This window comes from Fundulus heteroclitus, chromosome 13 (genome assembly GCF_011125445.2).
Source record: "Fundulus heteroclitus isolate FHET01 chromosome 13, MU-UCD_Fhet_4.1, whole genome shotgun sequence".
NCBI lineage: Eukaryota > Metazoa > Chordata > Actinopteri > Cyprinodontiformes > Fundulidae > Fundulus > Fundulus heteroclitus.
The window spans coordinates 19361444-19379401 of NC_046373.1; the positions used below are offsets into that span (position 1 = coordinate 19361444).

At 37.9% G+C, this 17958-nt stretch overlaps 2 protein-coding genes across 2 annotated transcripts; both read left to right on the forward strand.

The window, feature by feature from the left end:
- Nucleotides 1–735: 735 nt before the first annotated feature.
- On the forward strand, nucleotides 736–3552 carry mrps21 (mitochondrial ribosomal protein S21). The gene is made up of 2 exons (XM_012875446.3): nucleotides 736–873; nucleotides 2520–3552. Exons 1-2 carry the CDS (start codon nucleotides 791–793, stop codon nucleotides 2698–2700), a joined length of 264 nt encoding a protein of 87 aa, XP_012730900.1. The 5' UTR covers nucleotides 736–790; the 3' UTR covers nucleotides 2701–3552.
- Nucleotides 3553–8519: 4967 nt separating this feature from the next.
- On the forward strand, nucleotides 8520–16868 carry ciarta (circadian associated repressor of transcription a). Its single transcript, XM_012875428.3, has 6 exons — nucleotides 8520–8760; nucleotides 11977–12249; nucleotides 12336–12411; nucleotides 12502–12580; nucleotides 12764–12917; nucleotides 14185–16868. Exons 2-6 carry the CDS (start codon nucleotides 11977–11979, stop codon nucleotides 14554–14556), a joined length of 954 nt encoding a protein of 317 aa, XP_012730882.2. The 5' UTR covers nucleotides 8520–8760; the 3' UTR covers nucleotides 14557–16868.
- The last annotated feature ends 1090 nt before the right edge of the window (nucleotides 16869–17958 follow it).

A 17958-nucleotide genomic window follows, 5' to 3' on the forward strand; every position in this document is an offset into this window, starting at 1 on the left:
GGATATTTTTTTCTTAAAATATGCAAAAAGGTTTATTCAAATTAGACTACTCGTACTTATTTTGTAAAATCCAGAGTTGTTGCAAGAATAGGGTAACACAGAGGCAAGTAGACATCTGCTGTTTAATTAAAAGCTGAAAATTTCCAACCAACTACATTAAGTCTAAGTATATTAATAATGCACGCCATGAACAACACTGCAATATCTACTATGTAGAAAGACAGAAATATATTTAAGTCAACTGTACCGGTTTGGCCACATAATGCAGGCTTTTTTTACAGTAACTTTGTTAGAATATTCTTTATAATATACAAAAAGAAATAGGTACAATTTACAGTGAACAATCACTAGGGGTTTGAATAATAATAATAATAATAATAATAATAAAAATAATAATAATAATAATAATAATAATAATAATAATAATAATAATAATAATAATAATAATAATAAATAAAAAATAACTAAATAAAAGTAAAAATAGTAATAGTAGTAAAGTAAAGCTACACATAGCAGCATGTAATGGGATTACATAAATCTTTGAATTTAGAGCATAAAGATAAAGTTTGAATAGCTTTTTTGTTGGAGGAGGACAACGTAGAAAAATAAGTTGTTGCTTCCTTTAAAAAAGAGATACACAAGGGTTTATAATGCAGGCTTTTAGTTTTAGGGATGATGTTTGAGTGATGCGCCCCCTAGCGACAATTTAGCCTCCTTACCATTCAACCCGGAACCTTTCGCAGCTGGTCGTTACGCTCCGGACAGGTTTCAGGGAAGCTCCGGGCTCATCATGTCGCGGCATCTTCGCTTCATCGCTCGGACGGTGATGGTCCAAGATGGCAACGTCGACGCGGCGTACAAGACCTTAAACAGGTTAAATTGGCGAATTCCAGCTAACTTAAATATCAGCGTGGCTGTTGTCATAACGAAACGCAAATAGCAGCTAGCTAAACGTTAGCATGTCGTCCAATGTCACAGGAGTGCGCTTGCGCAGGATAAGACGTTTCTTTCTGTTTAGTTACGCAATGTAAAATATTATTGTAAATGTATAAGGGGTTTGAAATGCGTCACAAAATTATCCCCCATAAAATAAACCTTTTTTTTATAGGGACAATAATTTTATTCATTTATTTTTTGCAGAGAATAAAGCTCTGTTCATAAACGACGAGGGCAGCGCAATGTTCTTAGACTACAGAAAAACCGGAAGCGGTAATAAACTCTTGAATCTAATTTGGTAAACAGTTTGCATGGGGGTGTGGGGGGGGGGGAAATCAAAATGTGGAAGTGCAGCATAATTAAAATAAGAAAAAGTAAATGAAGGATGTATCAAATTTAATCACATTACAATAAAACAAAAATAGATAAGTTTATTAATTATTATTAATATTGATAGTTGAAATTAAAGAAATGTAAGAGTACAGATTAATATACTTGCATCTCAAGCTTAACTTTTAAATGCTTTTAAAAAGCATCTTCAGGTTCTCCTGCCCTCAGGTCCTCAGGGAGGCGGTTCTGAAGGTGAAAGCTGTAACAAGGAAATGATGTGTCACTGTGGGCTTTCGCTCTAACATGTAGGAATTTTCTCCAGACAAGGATGGTCTGCATGGATTTTACAGTAAAAGCAGTTGTGATTAATGTGATGAAGTAAGACCACTATTGATCTCAAACGGCAACAGCATTTAGTCATTAATATTTACTTAATAAAAATGCAAAGTCATTTAAGTTTTATGGGAGGTGTAGAAGGGCTGCATTCTTTTTGGAGAGAGAAAAAAGGAGAACATCGCAGAAATCAATTCTGCAAGTGATAAATGTCCATAAAAACTGTGCATTGGACAGAGAAAAAAAAGAGAGAGAGAGGTATGATCAAACTCGATAATAGTTTTAATAGCTAAAGCAAACTAAAGTAGAATCAAACACAAGATTTTATGACATAGTGGTCAGACTTTCCTAGGGCCTCTGGAAGAGAAAAAGGCCAAGAGCATCATAGATCCTCTATAACAACCACCTTACTTAGATGTTTTTCCACATATTCAGTCTTTGTTTTTTTCCAAACCCACACATTCTCATTTGACCCGAAGATCCTTGTTGCAGTTAAAGTCCCAGTGTAGTTTTGCAGACTCTAGATGTTTTAGAGGTGATGTTACGACAGGCTTTTTTTTATGGCATGTCTGCTTCTGATGTTTTGTTTTGCCTTTTCTATCCACCCTCCTTACTGTGCATAAGGGTAAGACAAATATGGGCCCTTGTCTAGTCTATTGGCCCATAGCCAAACTAATCCGGTCTCTGCTCTCATAATAATTAGAAGCTATCAAAAAGTCTGAGTAAGTACAGTATAATTAACAAATAAGCTTAAGTTACAATTATTTTATAGTGATTGTTTCATGGGGGGATAATTGTGCCACGTGGGTTTTTTGTACAATATAAAAATTGGAAACCATCAGTATCCCTTTCTAAAGTTGTCTTTATTTGCCTTGAATTTAGTGTGAATTTAACGCCCTTTCCTCCTCCACGTTCTCCAGGGTCTTAACCCAGGATGGCATCATCGACACGGTGAAGCGTAAACGCTACTTTGAGAAGCCCTGCCGAGAGCGACAGCGGAAGAACTTCGAGAACTGCAAGCGCATTTACCACATGGAAATGGCCCGAAAGATTGCTTTCATCTCCAGGACAAACAGAGAGGATCCCTGGCTCGGCTGCTAGGGGGGAGGAATGTGTTGAGAGAGCGCAATAACAGCGAACTGATGACTAGGGGGACGGTTTAACAAGCACTAGGTCTGTGTTACACCTGATGGGACTCGTAGAAAAGTAACAAAATAACGGAAAGCGAATCTAAGAACATGTTTGTAGATGTTCATGAGTCGTTTAGATTTATTGTGACATTTCTTTGTGAATCGGGTCTCATTCCAGTTAAAGCTTGCTGTAAATTAACTCAAGCTCACCACTGCAGGCGCAACCATCTAAGCTCTTCATCGCATCTGTCCAGAGCATTAGCTCTCAGTGCAGGAGGCTGTTACATGTGAACTTGCTTTTGCTTCATTCGCACTGAAAAACAACCATTTTAACTACATTTGGTCCTTGTTGAGGTTAACAAGTTGTGTTTATATCCTTTCCTGCAGCCTCAGGCTGGTCACCTAGATGTTATACTGACGGCTCTCCCTGTTTTTTGGATTCATCTGGCGTCTAATGTTAATAAATATATCCAACATCTCCACCTCGACCTGCTGCAGAATTCCTGTCAAATATGAAAATGTGGAATTATAATTTTTAGATGTTGCTAAATACAAATAAATAAATTTGTGCTTCCAGAACATTGTAACTTAAAATTGAGGAGTTTAACAACATAAATGGATCTAACGAGCCGAATCAGTCTTCCCACGCTAAAAAATAAATATGAAGATATGGGTTACAATTCTGTTTTTGCTTTTTAAATCCTGCATAACAACATTGTTTTGTAAGATCAACAAATTAGGATTGTGGTATAAAAGTGAAGAATTAATTAAAACTGGCTGAAATAGGAAAAAATAAATGATTACCTGCAGCATTTGCTTGAAACAGTCTTGCCTGGTTATATATTATTGATAATTGTTTGCTTAGCTCTTCAAAACATATATGGGTTGAGATATTTACAAAATGTAAAGGAAGTGTTTTTAAAACTGATCGTTCCTTAGTTTTAAAAATGTTTTAGCTTTGAGCAATTATATGCATTAATACATAGAAAATGCATTGCATTGTAAAATGCATAAATATTTTTTTTCAATGTCCTTGTAAATTAAGGGGTGAGAGCATTATGCCATGCTCTGATAAGGTTCCCAGTAGCGTTTAAAGGGAAACAGACCCACAGCACTGTATCTGCATGACATACTTTTACACATATTCATCATTTGTTTCACATTTAAACCAGCTGTAGTGTTTTTTGCAAAAAACAAAAAAAAAAACAAACATGGTTTCAGTTAAAGTCCCAGTTGGTTTGTAAATGGAGTTGAATAATTGTTATGAAGATGCCACCCTTTGTTGCAGGAAGTCATGGATTAAAAAGAAAAATTCTTGGCTCGTCTGATCAACTCAGAAAATTAGAGCATGGCAATAAAAAAATGGCTACTCCTATTACAGTCGTGGTGTTCATAAGGGCAGCACTGTTGATTTAGTTAAAAAGTATTTTTATTCCTAATATGGGAATTCTTCCCCACAGATTAGGAAATGTGTTCTGATTAAAGCCGGATTGCTGCTGCTGCAAAACAATTCAATTCAATTTTATTTATATAGCGCCAAATCATGAAACCTGTCATCTCAAGGCACTTTCCAAAGTCAAATTCAATCAGATTATACAGATCGGGTCAGATTATAATTAAATTTTTTGAAAACGTTCACATCTTTTTTTTTTTTTTTTTTGTTGGAGGAGAGATAATTGTGAAGGACAATATATATAGGCAAATACTTCATTCTCATTAGGATGAGGGAAAAAATTTAATATAGTTAATTTTAAGGCTGCATAAAAGACATGACTTTGCCTTTAAGAAGATATTTTGTTCCTTGTTGCTTCCTTTTTTAGCAAGGTAGCTTGAATAAATTGCTTCACATTCTTTGAGTTTCGTGCTAATTGATTTTTATGAAGCATTACTCCTAGAGCTGTAGCGTGACCTGTTGGCAGTTACTTGCTAGCTTGATTTTCAGAATACATTGTATTTGTCCTGTAGCTGGAGCCTTTAAATGAATAATCCAGTCAATGAATTAAAATGTGCTCCAGCGAGGCTTGTTTGTCAGATTGAAAGTACCTTTTGAAAATACCTATAAGCAGTTATTAAATACAGTCTTCATTAAGGCTACACATCTATATTTAAATGTTTTCTTACTAGTCTGATATAGTGTCCCATTCCTCAAGGCAAAACTGCTCCTGCTCCTTCATTTTGGGTGGTTTTCACTTGAGAACAGCACCCCTTAAAGACTAACCACAGATTCTCGTGTGTGAACTTTGACTAGGCCATTCCAGCAGATTTAAATAGTTCCCTTTAAACCACAAGCGTTGCTTTAGCATTATGCTTTGGGTCTTTGCCCTGCTGGAAGGTGAACCTCCATCCCAATCTCAAATCACAGGCAGACTGATGGGTTTTGGTCTAGAACATCTACTTTCCCTGGAAAACCTCTCCACAGCATGATGCTGCCACCACCGTGGTTCACTATGGGGATGGCATTCTTGGGGTGATGGGATGTGTTGGGTTTGCGCCAGACAGTGTTTTCCTTGCTAGCCGGAAAGTTCAATTTTAGTCTCATCTGATGAGAGCACCGTCCTCCATACATTTGGAGAGTTACCAACATGTCTTTTGGCAAACTCCAAAAGTGCCTTTTCATTTTTAACCCTGGGTAATGTTTTTTTTTTCTTTTCTGGCCACTCTACCATAAAGCCCAGCTCTTTGGAGTGTACGGCTTATTGTGGTCCTATGGACAGATCCTCCATTGTCAGCTATGGGGCTCTGCAGCTCCTTCAGGGTTACCTTTGGTCTCTGTGCCACCTTTCTGATTAATCTCCTCCTTGTGCGGGAGGTCTGGTGGGCAGCCCTCTCTTGGCAGGTCTGTTGTGGTACCATGTGCTTTACCATTTGAAGATGACAAACTTGATGGTGCTCTAGGGGAACAACAATATTTGGATGTGTCTTTATAATCCCACCTTGACTTGTACTCAACAACTTTGTCCCTGACTTGTTCGGAGACGTTCTTGGTCTTCCTGGAGCAATGCATCTTGCTTAATGAGAGCATTAGTTCTAAGAAATATGGTTGGCTCTATTCCAACATGCACATAATCATTTGCACTAAAGAGATGCTAACTGAAGACAACTTAGAAGGGAAGTTTGTGTGCTTCTGTGCTTTTTGTCTGTCTTGTTGTGTCTCTGCTCTGTCTTCTGTAACCCCCAGTCGGTCAAGGCAGATGACCGTTCATATTGAGCCCGGTTCTGCCGGAGGTTTTTCCTTCCCGTTAATGGGGAGTTTTTCTTTCCGCTGTCGCTTCATGCTTGCTCAGTATGAGGGATTGCTGCAAAGCCATGTACAATGCAGACGACTCTCCCTGTAGCTCTACGCTTCTCCAGGAGTGAATGCTGCTTGTCGGGACTTTGATGCAATCAACTGGTTTCCTTATATAGGACATTTTGACCAATCTGTATAATATGATTGATTCTGACTTTGTAAAGTGACTCGAGATGACATGTTTCATGAATTGGCGCTATATAAATAAATTGAATTGAATTGAATTGAATTGAATAGTGCACGCTTTAAAGTAGAGTTTTGTCCTTACAATTGCCCGACGTGTAAAATTAGTTGTCCTTTGAACTATCTTTACTTATCTATGTATTAGACTGCAAATAGAGTGTAAAAATAGTTTCTGTGATAAATGCCCAAAAATCCAAACAAATTTTTACAAGTTAAGATAAGCTATAGAGGGCCATTGGAAATTGCCATAACTGTTTGCCTCCACGAATTCTTTATCAGCCCAGGGTGCTGCGGCCATTGGTGTATGCGTGGTTACAGTATCTGCTGTGTCACAATAAGCAAAAAAAAAAAATCCTGAACTAAGTGTCCTTGTCCAAACATTGAAAAGCGGGCCAAGCCTGTTGGAACAATGGACCATGAAAAAGTACACAGCTCATTTGCATCGGAAGCCTGTACTACAGTGCATCAGGAAACTCTGGTTCTTTGATCTTTCGGGCGGTTACGATTGATCACTATTGTTTAATCGGTCTTAAACATGTTTGAGCTTTGTTCCTCCACACCCAAAATCATAGCAGCACTCCTTTTTTCTTTAATTCTTTCAATTATTACCTTCTGACCCTTTAATAATTCTTATTGTATCGATTTGAAGCATCCCCTTTTTGATTTATTTATTCCGTATAGTTTCCACATCTCTTTCGGGTGTCCCATGTGCACCGAAAAAGTGATTCACTCCTCCAGTCTATGTGCTATTATGTAATTCTGTAAGGCTGCATTCATAGCCCTCGCTCTGAAGACTTTACTAGGTCCGCAATACCATGTGTCTTCATCTTGTGGACTTTTTTCCTCATTAATGCAAACATGGAAATGTTGCTCTTACTGTGACACCTCAGAAATCATCAAAGACGTTTTTAATATACGACGAAGATAAAATTTTGTTTTACAGAAGCTATTCAAACTAAGCTTGCCTGTTATAAATGTAATTGTCCCAATACCTTTCCACTGTTTGTGCCACAGGTGGTAGCAGCAACTCAAATCAAATGCTAACAATAACTGGTAATGAGTCTTTTTACATTGGTATGGAGGAACTTTGGCCCCATTTTCTTTGCTGAATTGTTTTAATTCAGTTACAACCATATTAGGGTCAGCCCACATCATCTCAAATAGACTGAAATCCAAACTTTGAATAGACCATGCCATACTGTTGGTATGGTGTCCTTTTTCTTTGGTTTTACATCAGATGTAACATGAGTTCCGCCTACCAAATAGTCCCATCTTTTGTCTCATCGGTCCACAGAGTATTTTATATGAAGTTCTGGAGGATTTGACTTCTGAACTCTCCTCCACTTTTGCCCTGTCTCTTTCTCTTTGTTCAATCGTGCACACTATTGTTGTTCTGGGTCCTCTTGTCACCTTAAGAAGCCCTCGATGGGTTCTTACAGTAATTTTGCCAGGCTTGCCACTCCTGCATGTTCTGCTGGTGCACACGTGGGTTGGATTGGGAGTGTACATGGTGTGCTTTTCAGGAATAGTTCACAAATATGTTCACAAATAGATGTGCAGTGTGCAACTGGTTTAATGACATACCAAGTGGCAAAGGTGCAATAAAGTGTTTACCCCTGTCTTTTTCACTACACTTTTAATGGTTGCATCTATATTGCAAAATGAAGTTGGAGCTGCTCAGTCAGTACACTCAAACTTTGAAAAGCTTTTTTTTTAAACTTCTAGCTTTAAGTTGATATAACATGTATTTTTTTTTTAAACTTACATGTTTGAATAGATAACTGTGAATAATGAATGAATAAAGCTTTATTTGACCCCTATATAAGAAATCAAAAAAATAGAATCAAAAGGATATTGATGTGTAACATTTACTCAAGTCACGTTGCCGTCTTCAGACGACATATTTAGCATAGCTGGAGACTGCAGAGCTAATAACTGGTGTAATTGGCTGATAAAAAAAGGTGAAAACACTGATTTAATGGACTGCCTATCTCTAAACGTGACTTGTGTTTTCTCTCGCTCGGTTGTTGCGTTATATCCACTGACGGAGGCCAAATGTGACCCCGTTATGAAAAACTAAAAATTTTAACTGTTGCCAGTGGCAGCCGCGTGCAGCTCCCTGCTTCCTTCGAGCCACAACACCAACACGTGCAGCTCGCGGGGGTGAGGCGGTGTCACCTCGTGTACAGGCCAACCCGAAGCTGAGGACGCCGCCGATTGGTCGAGCCTCTCGTCCAATGAACACGCACTTTGCTTCTTCGTCCAATCGCAGCGCCGCACCTCTCGGCCGCACGTGCGGCGGCCGTTGCGCTCCTCCGTGCTTGTACTGTTTGTTCGGATCGGGAGATATCAACACAGGGGGAAGGAAACGCGACACACAGATGACTGTAGGAGCAGGGAGGAGCCGACGCTGAACCAGAGAGCACGACAGGACTCACACTCGAGCTTATTCACCGTTAGCTCTGTATCCAAGTTCCCTCCGCCAGTGAGGAACAGTTTTATCTTCTCAGAGGCAAGATACAGCAGGCAAGACAGTTTCTGGACGCTTCAGGCACAAAGGTAAGAACTTCATGCTCTATTTAACCAATTTATGTGTATTTTACACGTTTAAAAAGTACGGATGTCGCACAACAAAGATATAGTTGGTGGTGAACAGGACAGCCATGCTTTAAGGAAACAAAAACATTGGTTTATTCTCGCTGGTAAAATTATCTCAGCTGTTGTATGTTTACTGAACTGTTTGAAAATGCTGAGAGGAAGCTGGGCTGATCAGGACAAGCTTTCTGTGTACGACCAGAGAGGTGTGTTGTATAAGATGCGTGTGTTTCACAGATTATTTATTTCCAGTCTTGCGAGGAGCTTTCTAGGCATCCCCTTGTGACTCTTGTGTAATAGTTCCTAATTTTTCACGTTTTTATTTTCATTTGGATCCCCAAAAGCAAAACTAAAATAACAAACAAGAGAACAATTCCTTGCATTTTACATTGCACAGTATCAAATAATCTAATAAAAATGGCATTCAGCGTGGAGTTGAACAGTGGCTTTTATGAGGTAACATCCTCCATCCGGATCAGGAGATCCATTTTCATTTTTTCCCCCATTTTTTTATTTTTTATTTTATTATGTAAACCTGTTTCATTCTCCGTTCATGGACCAGTGTGGATGACGAAGGTGTTTGCAATTTACTGTTGCCATTTTATTTTGAAATTAGAAATGGTGTCGACAAAATCTGTCTTTGGTTGTGTTTTGTGTCTCATTCGGTTTAGTTACAAACAAAAATTCTGTAATTTGAGCCTCCTCGGGTATCAAACTAAAATACAAAAATAAAAACGATAAAGCATGCTTATGCAATAGAAGTTAAAATGACCAAAAAACAAAAAAATTTACAAATCGAAACATCGTTGTTGACTTCCTTGTATGCCCAACCAGTTATACAACAGCCATGCTAATAAATTATATCACATTACATAACATTGAATTCCATTATACTATACAAAATCAATTCATACATAATGTTATACATATTTTTCCTTATGGCATTTCCTCCTGTATGTCATGCAGGATTACAGGATTAGGTTCCCAGTTTTCCTTTAATAAGTTTGTATTTTGTGTGGGATGGTTTAAAGGTGTATTGAATATGTGTGAAACGTGTTTTTTTTATTCTAAGTTTGTTTAGTTGGGAATCCTAGAAATCAAGGTCTGGCTATTGATGAAAAATAAAGCTTTTTTTTTTAGTACATTTAGTATTGCCCCTTCCTATTATGCAAACAATGAGTCCTTTGTTTTGTCTTTTTAAAAGTACTTGTTGCACCTAGTTTTCTGGGTTGTTTTACTTAAAGACTTTTACAAGATTTGACCAATATTTACTTTTTTATAATCATTTGTACCTGCCATTAATTAAGAGATCCACCGATCAGCTTTTTCCTGGCTGAGGCAGATTTCCAGTTTTACTTTTACTCTGGTCAGCCAAGTTCGATTTTAACAGATCCCAATTTTTCTTTGTTCTTTTGAGGAGTAATGTAACTCAAGCAATTGCCTGAAGGCCTTTTTTTTATTAAAAGGAAGAGTGGCACGGGTGTGCTTGCGGAAGTTGATGTATTTAATTGCTACATTTATTCCAGGATTTTAGTTTTGGTCGACTTAATAAATAGAAGAAAGAATACTAATTTTAAGTATCAGTATCATATTCTTCTCTGCATTTAATACTCAAGTAATTGAAAATGCACCGATCACTATCACTTGATGATGTTTGGTGCTCTTTTTGAAGTAATTCCAACTTTCGGCCATTTTCTTTTCTTGCAGTATGACACGTGCAAGCTCATTTGTGTTCACGTTGTCACTTTGCCTATGAATCTAAGAAAAACTGACCATGAATAATAAAAAACAACAACAATAAAAAAAAAAAACATGTATGGATGGGAATGAACTCAGGATGCCAAGGCCACTGCAAGCAAGCAGTGGAGCTTCAGTGGTTCAAACTATAATTAATATTCTATTTAAAAATAAAAATAAAATTGAAATTTCTAAAAATTGATGACAACTTTTATTTCTCTGATGGAGCGCTTGATAAGTTTTCACGATTTATAGCCCTAAAAGAATCTTGACATAATGGTCAGTTTTGATCTCAATCCCCTCCCGTAGGAATATGTGATTGGTTTTAGAGACATTAAGCTGCGTGTGACTTTGCATTAGGTTTAACAACATTATTAAAAACATTATTATTATAACATTAACTATTTAAAGCTTATAGTTCATAGTTAAGCTAAAAGTGTCTTCACACCTGGCAGCTCTCCTGCTTTCTGAGTTCATTCACTTCCAGTATTGGTCCACTGTTTATTGCCACAGTGTTTTATATAAACTATCAAAGTTCATCACTGACTCATGCCTTATCTTCATTACTAGCTCAAACATGAGCCAGACATCATGCACAGCTCTTTAACTAGTTTACTGATATTGGTTTCATGATAAAAAAAAATAAAAGCAGTAGCATGTTTGTTTAATATGCAGATGACACCATGAAAATTACCTTATTTGTACCATCTATTTAAGGATACAGAGCAATTTATCTGGACTATTCTAAAAACGGAAAAAGAGCGATCCGTCTAATGTGATGTCTTTAAAAGGCGACCGGTCAATCTCCCAGGTTTCTAACATTAATTACAAATGTGAAGACGGGGAATTTAGGAGCGCTTTTTGTTATGTTCCTGCATAGTTGACCTTTTGATGCTATTCTGACTTCTAATGCACGAGGTTTCCTGCCGTCAGCAAAAACCTTCCATTGGGGGGGGGGGGGGGGGGAAGGAAAGAGGGCACAAAAATTAAGTAAAAAAAGGCTATATTTAAAAAACAAAACAAAATTGGCTACAGTTGTTTTTTTTTTTCATTCATTGTTTTTCATTTCTGTTGTAGGGGTTTGTTGTTAGGAAAACATCCAATATTATCGCAGACCTTGCAGTTCTTTGCGATATACGAATTTCATACTGTGATATTGCTATAATGGTATTTGCAGTACATTGTGCATCCCTGTTCTATAGTATTTTTCTTTATTTTCTCCTCTTTTTTTTATGAATGTATGCCACAACAGGCCAAGCTTAACTGCATTGTGTTGGTCAGATTTGTTTCCTGCCACCTCCATCAGTATTAAAACTACTTTTTGTATTTGTTTTCACAGCTTTTAGGAATGAAATTAGCTTCAGTGCAAAATAATTTATGCAACTTGTAGCAATGACCGAGTCATCCCTAACCGTCTGCACCGACTCTGTGCCTCTTCCGCAGATGAATTCACTGAGTAAATCTTCCAAATGGCCGTCTTATGACTCGCTTCCCTCCACCTCAAGCTTCCCCCCCAGCGAGAGCGAGCACACCGAGGACGAGGCAGACGTCTTCTCCGAGGGAGAGGGGGACGGCGATTTAAAAAGCCCTCTGCACTCAAAGTTTGATGCCGATCAGTGTGAGCTGTACCCCGACGAAGCCAAACATTTGTCTCCCGAACCCGTCGCATTTGGATCGTCCACAGCGACGCCGGGAGACTTGACCTTTGCTAAGAAAGTGAGTACCCTCGCACTAAAACAAGGTTTCTCTTCTTCTTTGCTAGGCTTTTTGGTAATAAAACTTGTCCTTCTCTGTATTTTTAGTGTGCCGATTTGCACAGGTATACCCAGCCATTGCTTGGGCTTCTACAGGGACTAAAGACTGGAAGGTTTGACAAAGGTATGTCGAGTTAGAATAACCCAATGTTATTAATTAAAAATAAAACTCTTAAACCCATTGGTCTGACGTTGTGGTGATATATGTTCATAGGATTAACCAGCTTCCAGCAGAGTGTTGCCATAGACCGATTACAGCGAATTCTTGGAATCCTACAGAAACCGGAAATGGGGTAAAAAAACAACCAAATTTGTTATTCTTGTTTTTTGCCATTGATTATTTTCTATTTTCTTGCAAATATGCAACAATCTGGTCAAATAAACATGCTTATAAATGAAATGACTGCTTATACCAAGCATGTCAGTGTTAATATTATTATTATTACTAATGCGCAGCGTTGTTGTTTCTTCTGCAGGGAGAAATACCTCCAGAATCTGCTCCAAATAGAGATGCTGCTGAAAATGTGGCTCCCTCAGGAGTCGTTCAAGTCCGTGGACAAAACCGAGCAGGCCGGCACTCCCACACTCACCTCACACTGGAGGCAAAGTCAACTCCACATCCCAGTCAAGGTTAGCCTCCTAGACAACATCGCTGTAGCCTAGTGCCTTCAGAAGCACATTCCACACCACCGATGTCACGGTTGTTCCCATGACATGAACCTTTTCCCATTTTTGTCATGCTACAGCTATAAACTTCATCATACTGTATTTGGGTTTCATGTGATATACCAACACAAAGTAATGCATAATCGTGAAGTAGATGTAAAATAAGTGTTTTTAATTATTTTTTTAATCAATACAGTAGAAATAAGTGTGGGAAGTCTTTGTGTTCAGTTTGCTCTGGTCAGAAGTGACGCTAATTCAGTATTTGCTTTAGCCAACATTTAAAAATCTGGCCAGTGAAGCTGCTCAGAGGTAACAGGAAAGTGGATGGCACTAGATAAAAAGTAAATTCTAGAAGAAAACCTTTTCCAGACTGCAAAAAAAAAAAACTTGAGAATTGCGCAGAGGTTCACCTTCCAGCAGGACAAAGTCGATAGACACCTGCAGGGCGGTGGCAGCAGCATTCTGTGGGCAACTCGGAGGAGATTGAATACAAACATTTTCCCATTCTTTTCAGATTTTTATTTATAAAATAAAAAAAACAAAAAACGTGTATCATTTTACTTCTACTTCCTAAATCTGCCTGCCTGTCTGTCTTTTGATGCACTACTTTGTGAGGCTCTATTACAGAAAATAATAAAGTATCTTCAGATTTAGACTTAGACAACTTTATTGTCATTTTGTATGCACAAAGTGCGTAGAGAACGAAATTTCGTTTGCATACAGCTTGAAAGATCACAGTAAATTGCAGTAAATTTCAGGATAAAGATGCAGCAGCGGTTTATGTAAACAATTGAAATGTAAACAATGTAAAAAAAAAATCGCAGTAAATTGCAGTAAATTTCAGGATAAAGATGCAGCAGCGGTTTATGTAAACAATTGAAATGTAAACAATGTAAAAAAAAAAAAATCACAGTAAATTGCAGTAAATTTCAGGATTTGTCACTAGTCAACGTTACAAAAATGTTGACGTGTAAAAAAAAAAAAAAAAGTTCAAGGGGTATGAAGACTTTTGTTAGGCACTTTATATTAGGACAGTTTAGTAGATTTGTTACAGTAAGAATATAATAAAAATGCAAACCTGTGTTGCCTTAAGGCGAAAATTTTATCATTTTTAGTCTTGGAAACTGGGGTTTCTGTGGTTCGGTGTCGTTTCATAATTCAAGCACGTTATCTAATATCCTGTAAGCCCTTTGTTACGGTAGTTATTTTTGGTTCTACTTTTCCGCTGCAGAAAAGAAAACTGAGCTGGTCAGACGCCGACGCCGCCGACAGCGTCCCGGCTAAGCAGAACCACCGTCAACGCAGAGAACGCGAGAGCTGCCGCGCTGCCACAGAACTGGACGCGGCTCCCACACGTCTTCCTCTGTCGCCTGAAAATCTGAGCGCGCTGGAGGAGAAAACGACCCCGGTGGCGACGCACAACAGTCCAGAAAGACAACGGCTGACAGAAAGGACCGGCTGCTTAAGCAGGTCTTATTTATGTAGCAGGGGAGAAAATGAGAAGCTTACTGAGGTGTTTCTGCCCTCGCCGTGCGGCAGCCCAGCTACGCAGGACTGCTCGGTGTCGTCAAGCGACAGCTTTACTACGACGGACTCACCTTAACTGGCTGCGGCTGACCTTGCTATCACATGGAGGTACGTCAGCTGGCGTAATGACAGAGGGCGGATCCGATTACATAAGCATAAGGTCTGGCATGGGGCCAGTCTGCGACGCCTGCAGGGCATTAAACCAGAGTAGGTGGAGGCCGATACTTGTTAACCCCCAAATCTCTGGGTTTCTTTTTCTAACGTGGCCGTTTTTTATAATATTTTTTATCAGGAGCTATTGTTTGCAGGAAGGTGATGTTTTTGTGTAAAAAAACCAAGTTGAAGGAGCTTTGAAATATTTTATATTTCTTCTGTGTTAAAGCAATTTTTACTGTTTTTTGTATTTTTTTTTTTACATAATGTATGGCAACCTGAAAGGTTGCAGCACAGCATTTTTAAAATAATACTAATAATGATTTTTATAATTATTATTTTTTATATATTATTAGGAGCTATGGTTTGTATGAAGATGTTTTTTTTGTTAGCTTAGAAATATTTGCTATTTCTTGTGCACTAAAGCAGTTTTTTCACTGTTTTGTACTTTTTTACACATTGTAAGGCAGCCCAAAAAGTAGTAGCAAAGCATTTCAATGACAATAATAATGATATTTATCTTTATTATTATTATTGTTTGTACTAGTAGTAGTGTTAAACAGAGAGGATAACATTTGTGACATGCAGAACATGCATTTAAATGTCCTTAACACTATACTGCAGTAATTTAAAAAGCCTTATTGCTGAATTCTTGCAATTTAGGTAGTAAATATATTAGTTGCAGCTTCCTGTAATTTGGAAAATAAACTTTTTTAGTCATATTAAGAACACATTTATAAGAAAAAAAGGCACTCTTTGAGCACATTGCCTCCAAAAGCCTATTTTGCTGACTTTTGTATGTGGTGGTAGTGGTGATGTTTTTGTTTTAAGTGACTTGGGGGCACTCCAAAACTGAAAAGGCTCTTCCTTTTGCCCGTTTTCTGCTTCCGACTTCCATTAAATTCATCTCTGGTAGATCTTGTCATCTTGCTGATTTACATCATCTCACATTTCCCGCTCCATTTTCACCCCAACAATTTTTACAGACGAAGCCCAAAATAGCGGCGCTTCTGCCAAGATGTGCCAAACAGAGACATCGCATTTCCATATCGTAAACGGCTCACAGTGATGTCACAAATATTAAATATTTCACATCTTCCGATCTTAACCTATGGTGGAAAGGTTTAGCGTAAAAAAAAAACACTAGTTGAGCAAAAAATACTTATCTGTAATCGATTCTGCATGTATATCGCGCTCTTTACGTAGCGAGTGCGCCACTCTTTTGCTTTTGTTGAAAAGATGTTGCAGTGGAAATTTGTAGCGCACTGTGAGACTGAAACAACCTAATATATTTAAGCCTGTTTGCATCTGAATTCATGTTTGCACTTTGGATGAAAATGAGGAAATGTTACACACCTGTGGACATCGGAGAAGTTGTGATATTATTTATAAAAGCATTACTTGACTGTTTTTAATTCCATCGGCTGGTTTGTGTTGTGCCTCAGAGGTACTTGAACTACAGACCTGTGGCACTGTGCAGGGAAGCATTTGAAGAATAAATGTGTAATATATCCTAAAGCCAAGCAATTTTAACATAATTTAAACAGATTCGTCACACTGACATCCTTTCGTGAAATTGGCAACACTGTTAAGCGCACTAACAAATGTGGTGAAGACGAAAGAAACTGAACCATTTCCATTCCTGAACTCGTGGTGTTATTATCTTTTTGATAACATTTTTGGTTTTGTACATCCATGCTTGTTAATGGGGTTTCATTCATGTTGAATGACGTCTTATCTCTGATGGTTTGTCATCAGTCAGCCTTGCATATAAACACACAAGTAACAATGTATTTGCCTGCCTTTTGATTATACAGCAAAGAGTCATCATTTCATAACTGAATAATAATTAAAAAAAATAAATAAATCATGTCACTGCGAACCAAATGTGCTTCTTGTGCGGGTGTTTCTCAGGCTTTTATCGTTTTTGGATAACTCAGTGTTAGTACTTGTAGAGAGAGAAAGCACATGACAGAACAATACATGTACAATAAAGCCTAGTGATGCTTTATGTTTTTAAACTGTATCATACGATTGTATATTTATCTATTTGTGAAATCAGACTAAAGCGCTCATTTTGCAGTTTGGATGTTTAAAAAAAAAGAAGTCACAAGTTATTTGTTTTTGTTCAAGGCCATTTCTTTGTTTCTTATAAATCATAATGTCCTTACTGGTGACTTGCTCGATAAAAGCATATTTTTATATATTAAAAGACTGAAATGATTTATCAAATCAGCCTGCTCATTTGTGTGTGTGTGTGTGTGTGTGTGTGTGTGTGTGTGGTTTTTTTTTTATGAATCGCAGTGCCTTGAAAAAGTATTCACACCCCCTAAAGCTTTCTACGTTTAGTCAGATTACAGCACTGCAAAGGGGGAACTAAAAGTAAATAAGATTTTCTTGAAATTACTATATTTTTCTTGATTTGAGCAGCTAAACTATTTGCAACTGCAATGAGTATTTTTACTCCTAAAATAAGATAATTAGATATCCTGTACTTGAAATAAGATGGAGATAAATTGTTTTTCTTTTAATTGCATAAATCTTACTCCATTGGCAAATAGTCTTATCAGCTCAAATCAAGGAAAAATACACTAATTTCAAGAAAAGTTTACTTACTTTTAGTTCCCTTTTTGCAGTGAGCCACAATTTTTTTATTAAAAGGAAGGAGTAAAGGACATTGATTTACATAACTGTGGCAGGCGCTTCTCTCCCACTCTCTTCATTCAACGTTTGTTATCGCCAGAACTTCCCGCACTCACAATCCATCAAGGTTCCCTGTGAAGCTGAAGAAAAGCATTTCTGCAAAGTCCATTTTCCACCTTTATATCTACAGGGGGTGGACAATGAAACTGAAACACCTCTCATTTTAGCGTGGGAGGTTTCATGGCTAAATTGGACCAGCCTGGTGGCCAATTTTCATTAATTGCACATTGAACCAATAAGAGCAGAGTGTGAAGGTCCAATTAGCTGGGTAAGAGCACAAAATATTGCAATGCACACAACATTATGGGTGACATACCAGAGTTCAAAAGAGGACAAATTGTTGGTGCACATCTTGCTGGTGCATCTGTGACCAAGACAGCAAGTGTTTGTGATGTATCAAGAGCCACGGTATCCAGGGTAATGTCAGCATATCACCAAGAAAGACGAACCACATCCAACAGGATTGTGGATGCAAGAGGAATCTGTCTGAAAGGGATGTTCAGGTGCTAACCAGGATTGTATCCAAAAAAACATAAAACCACGGCTCCCCAAATCTCGGCAGAATTAAATGTGCACCTCAACTCTCCTGTTTCCACCAAAACTATCCATCAGGAGCTCCACA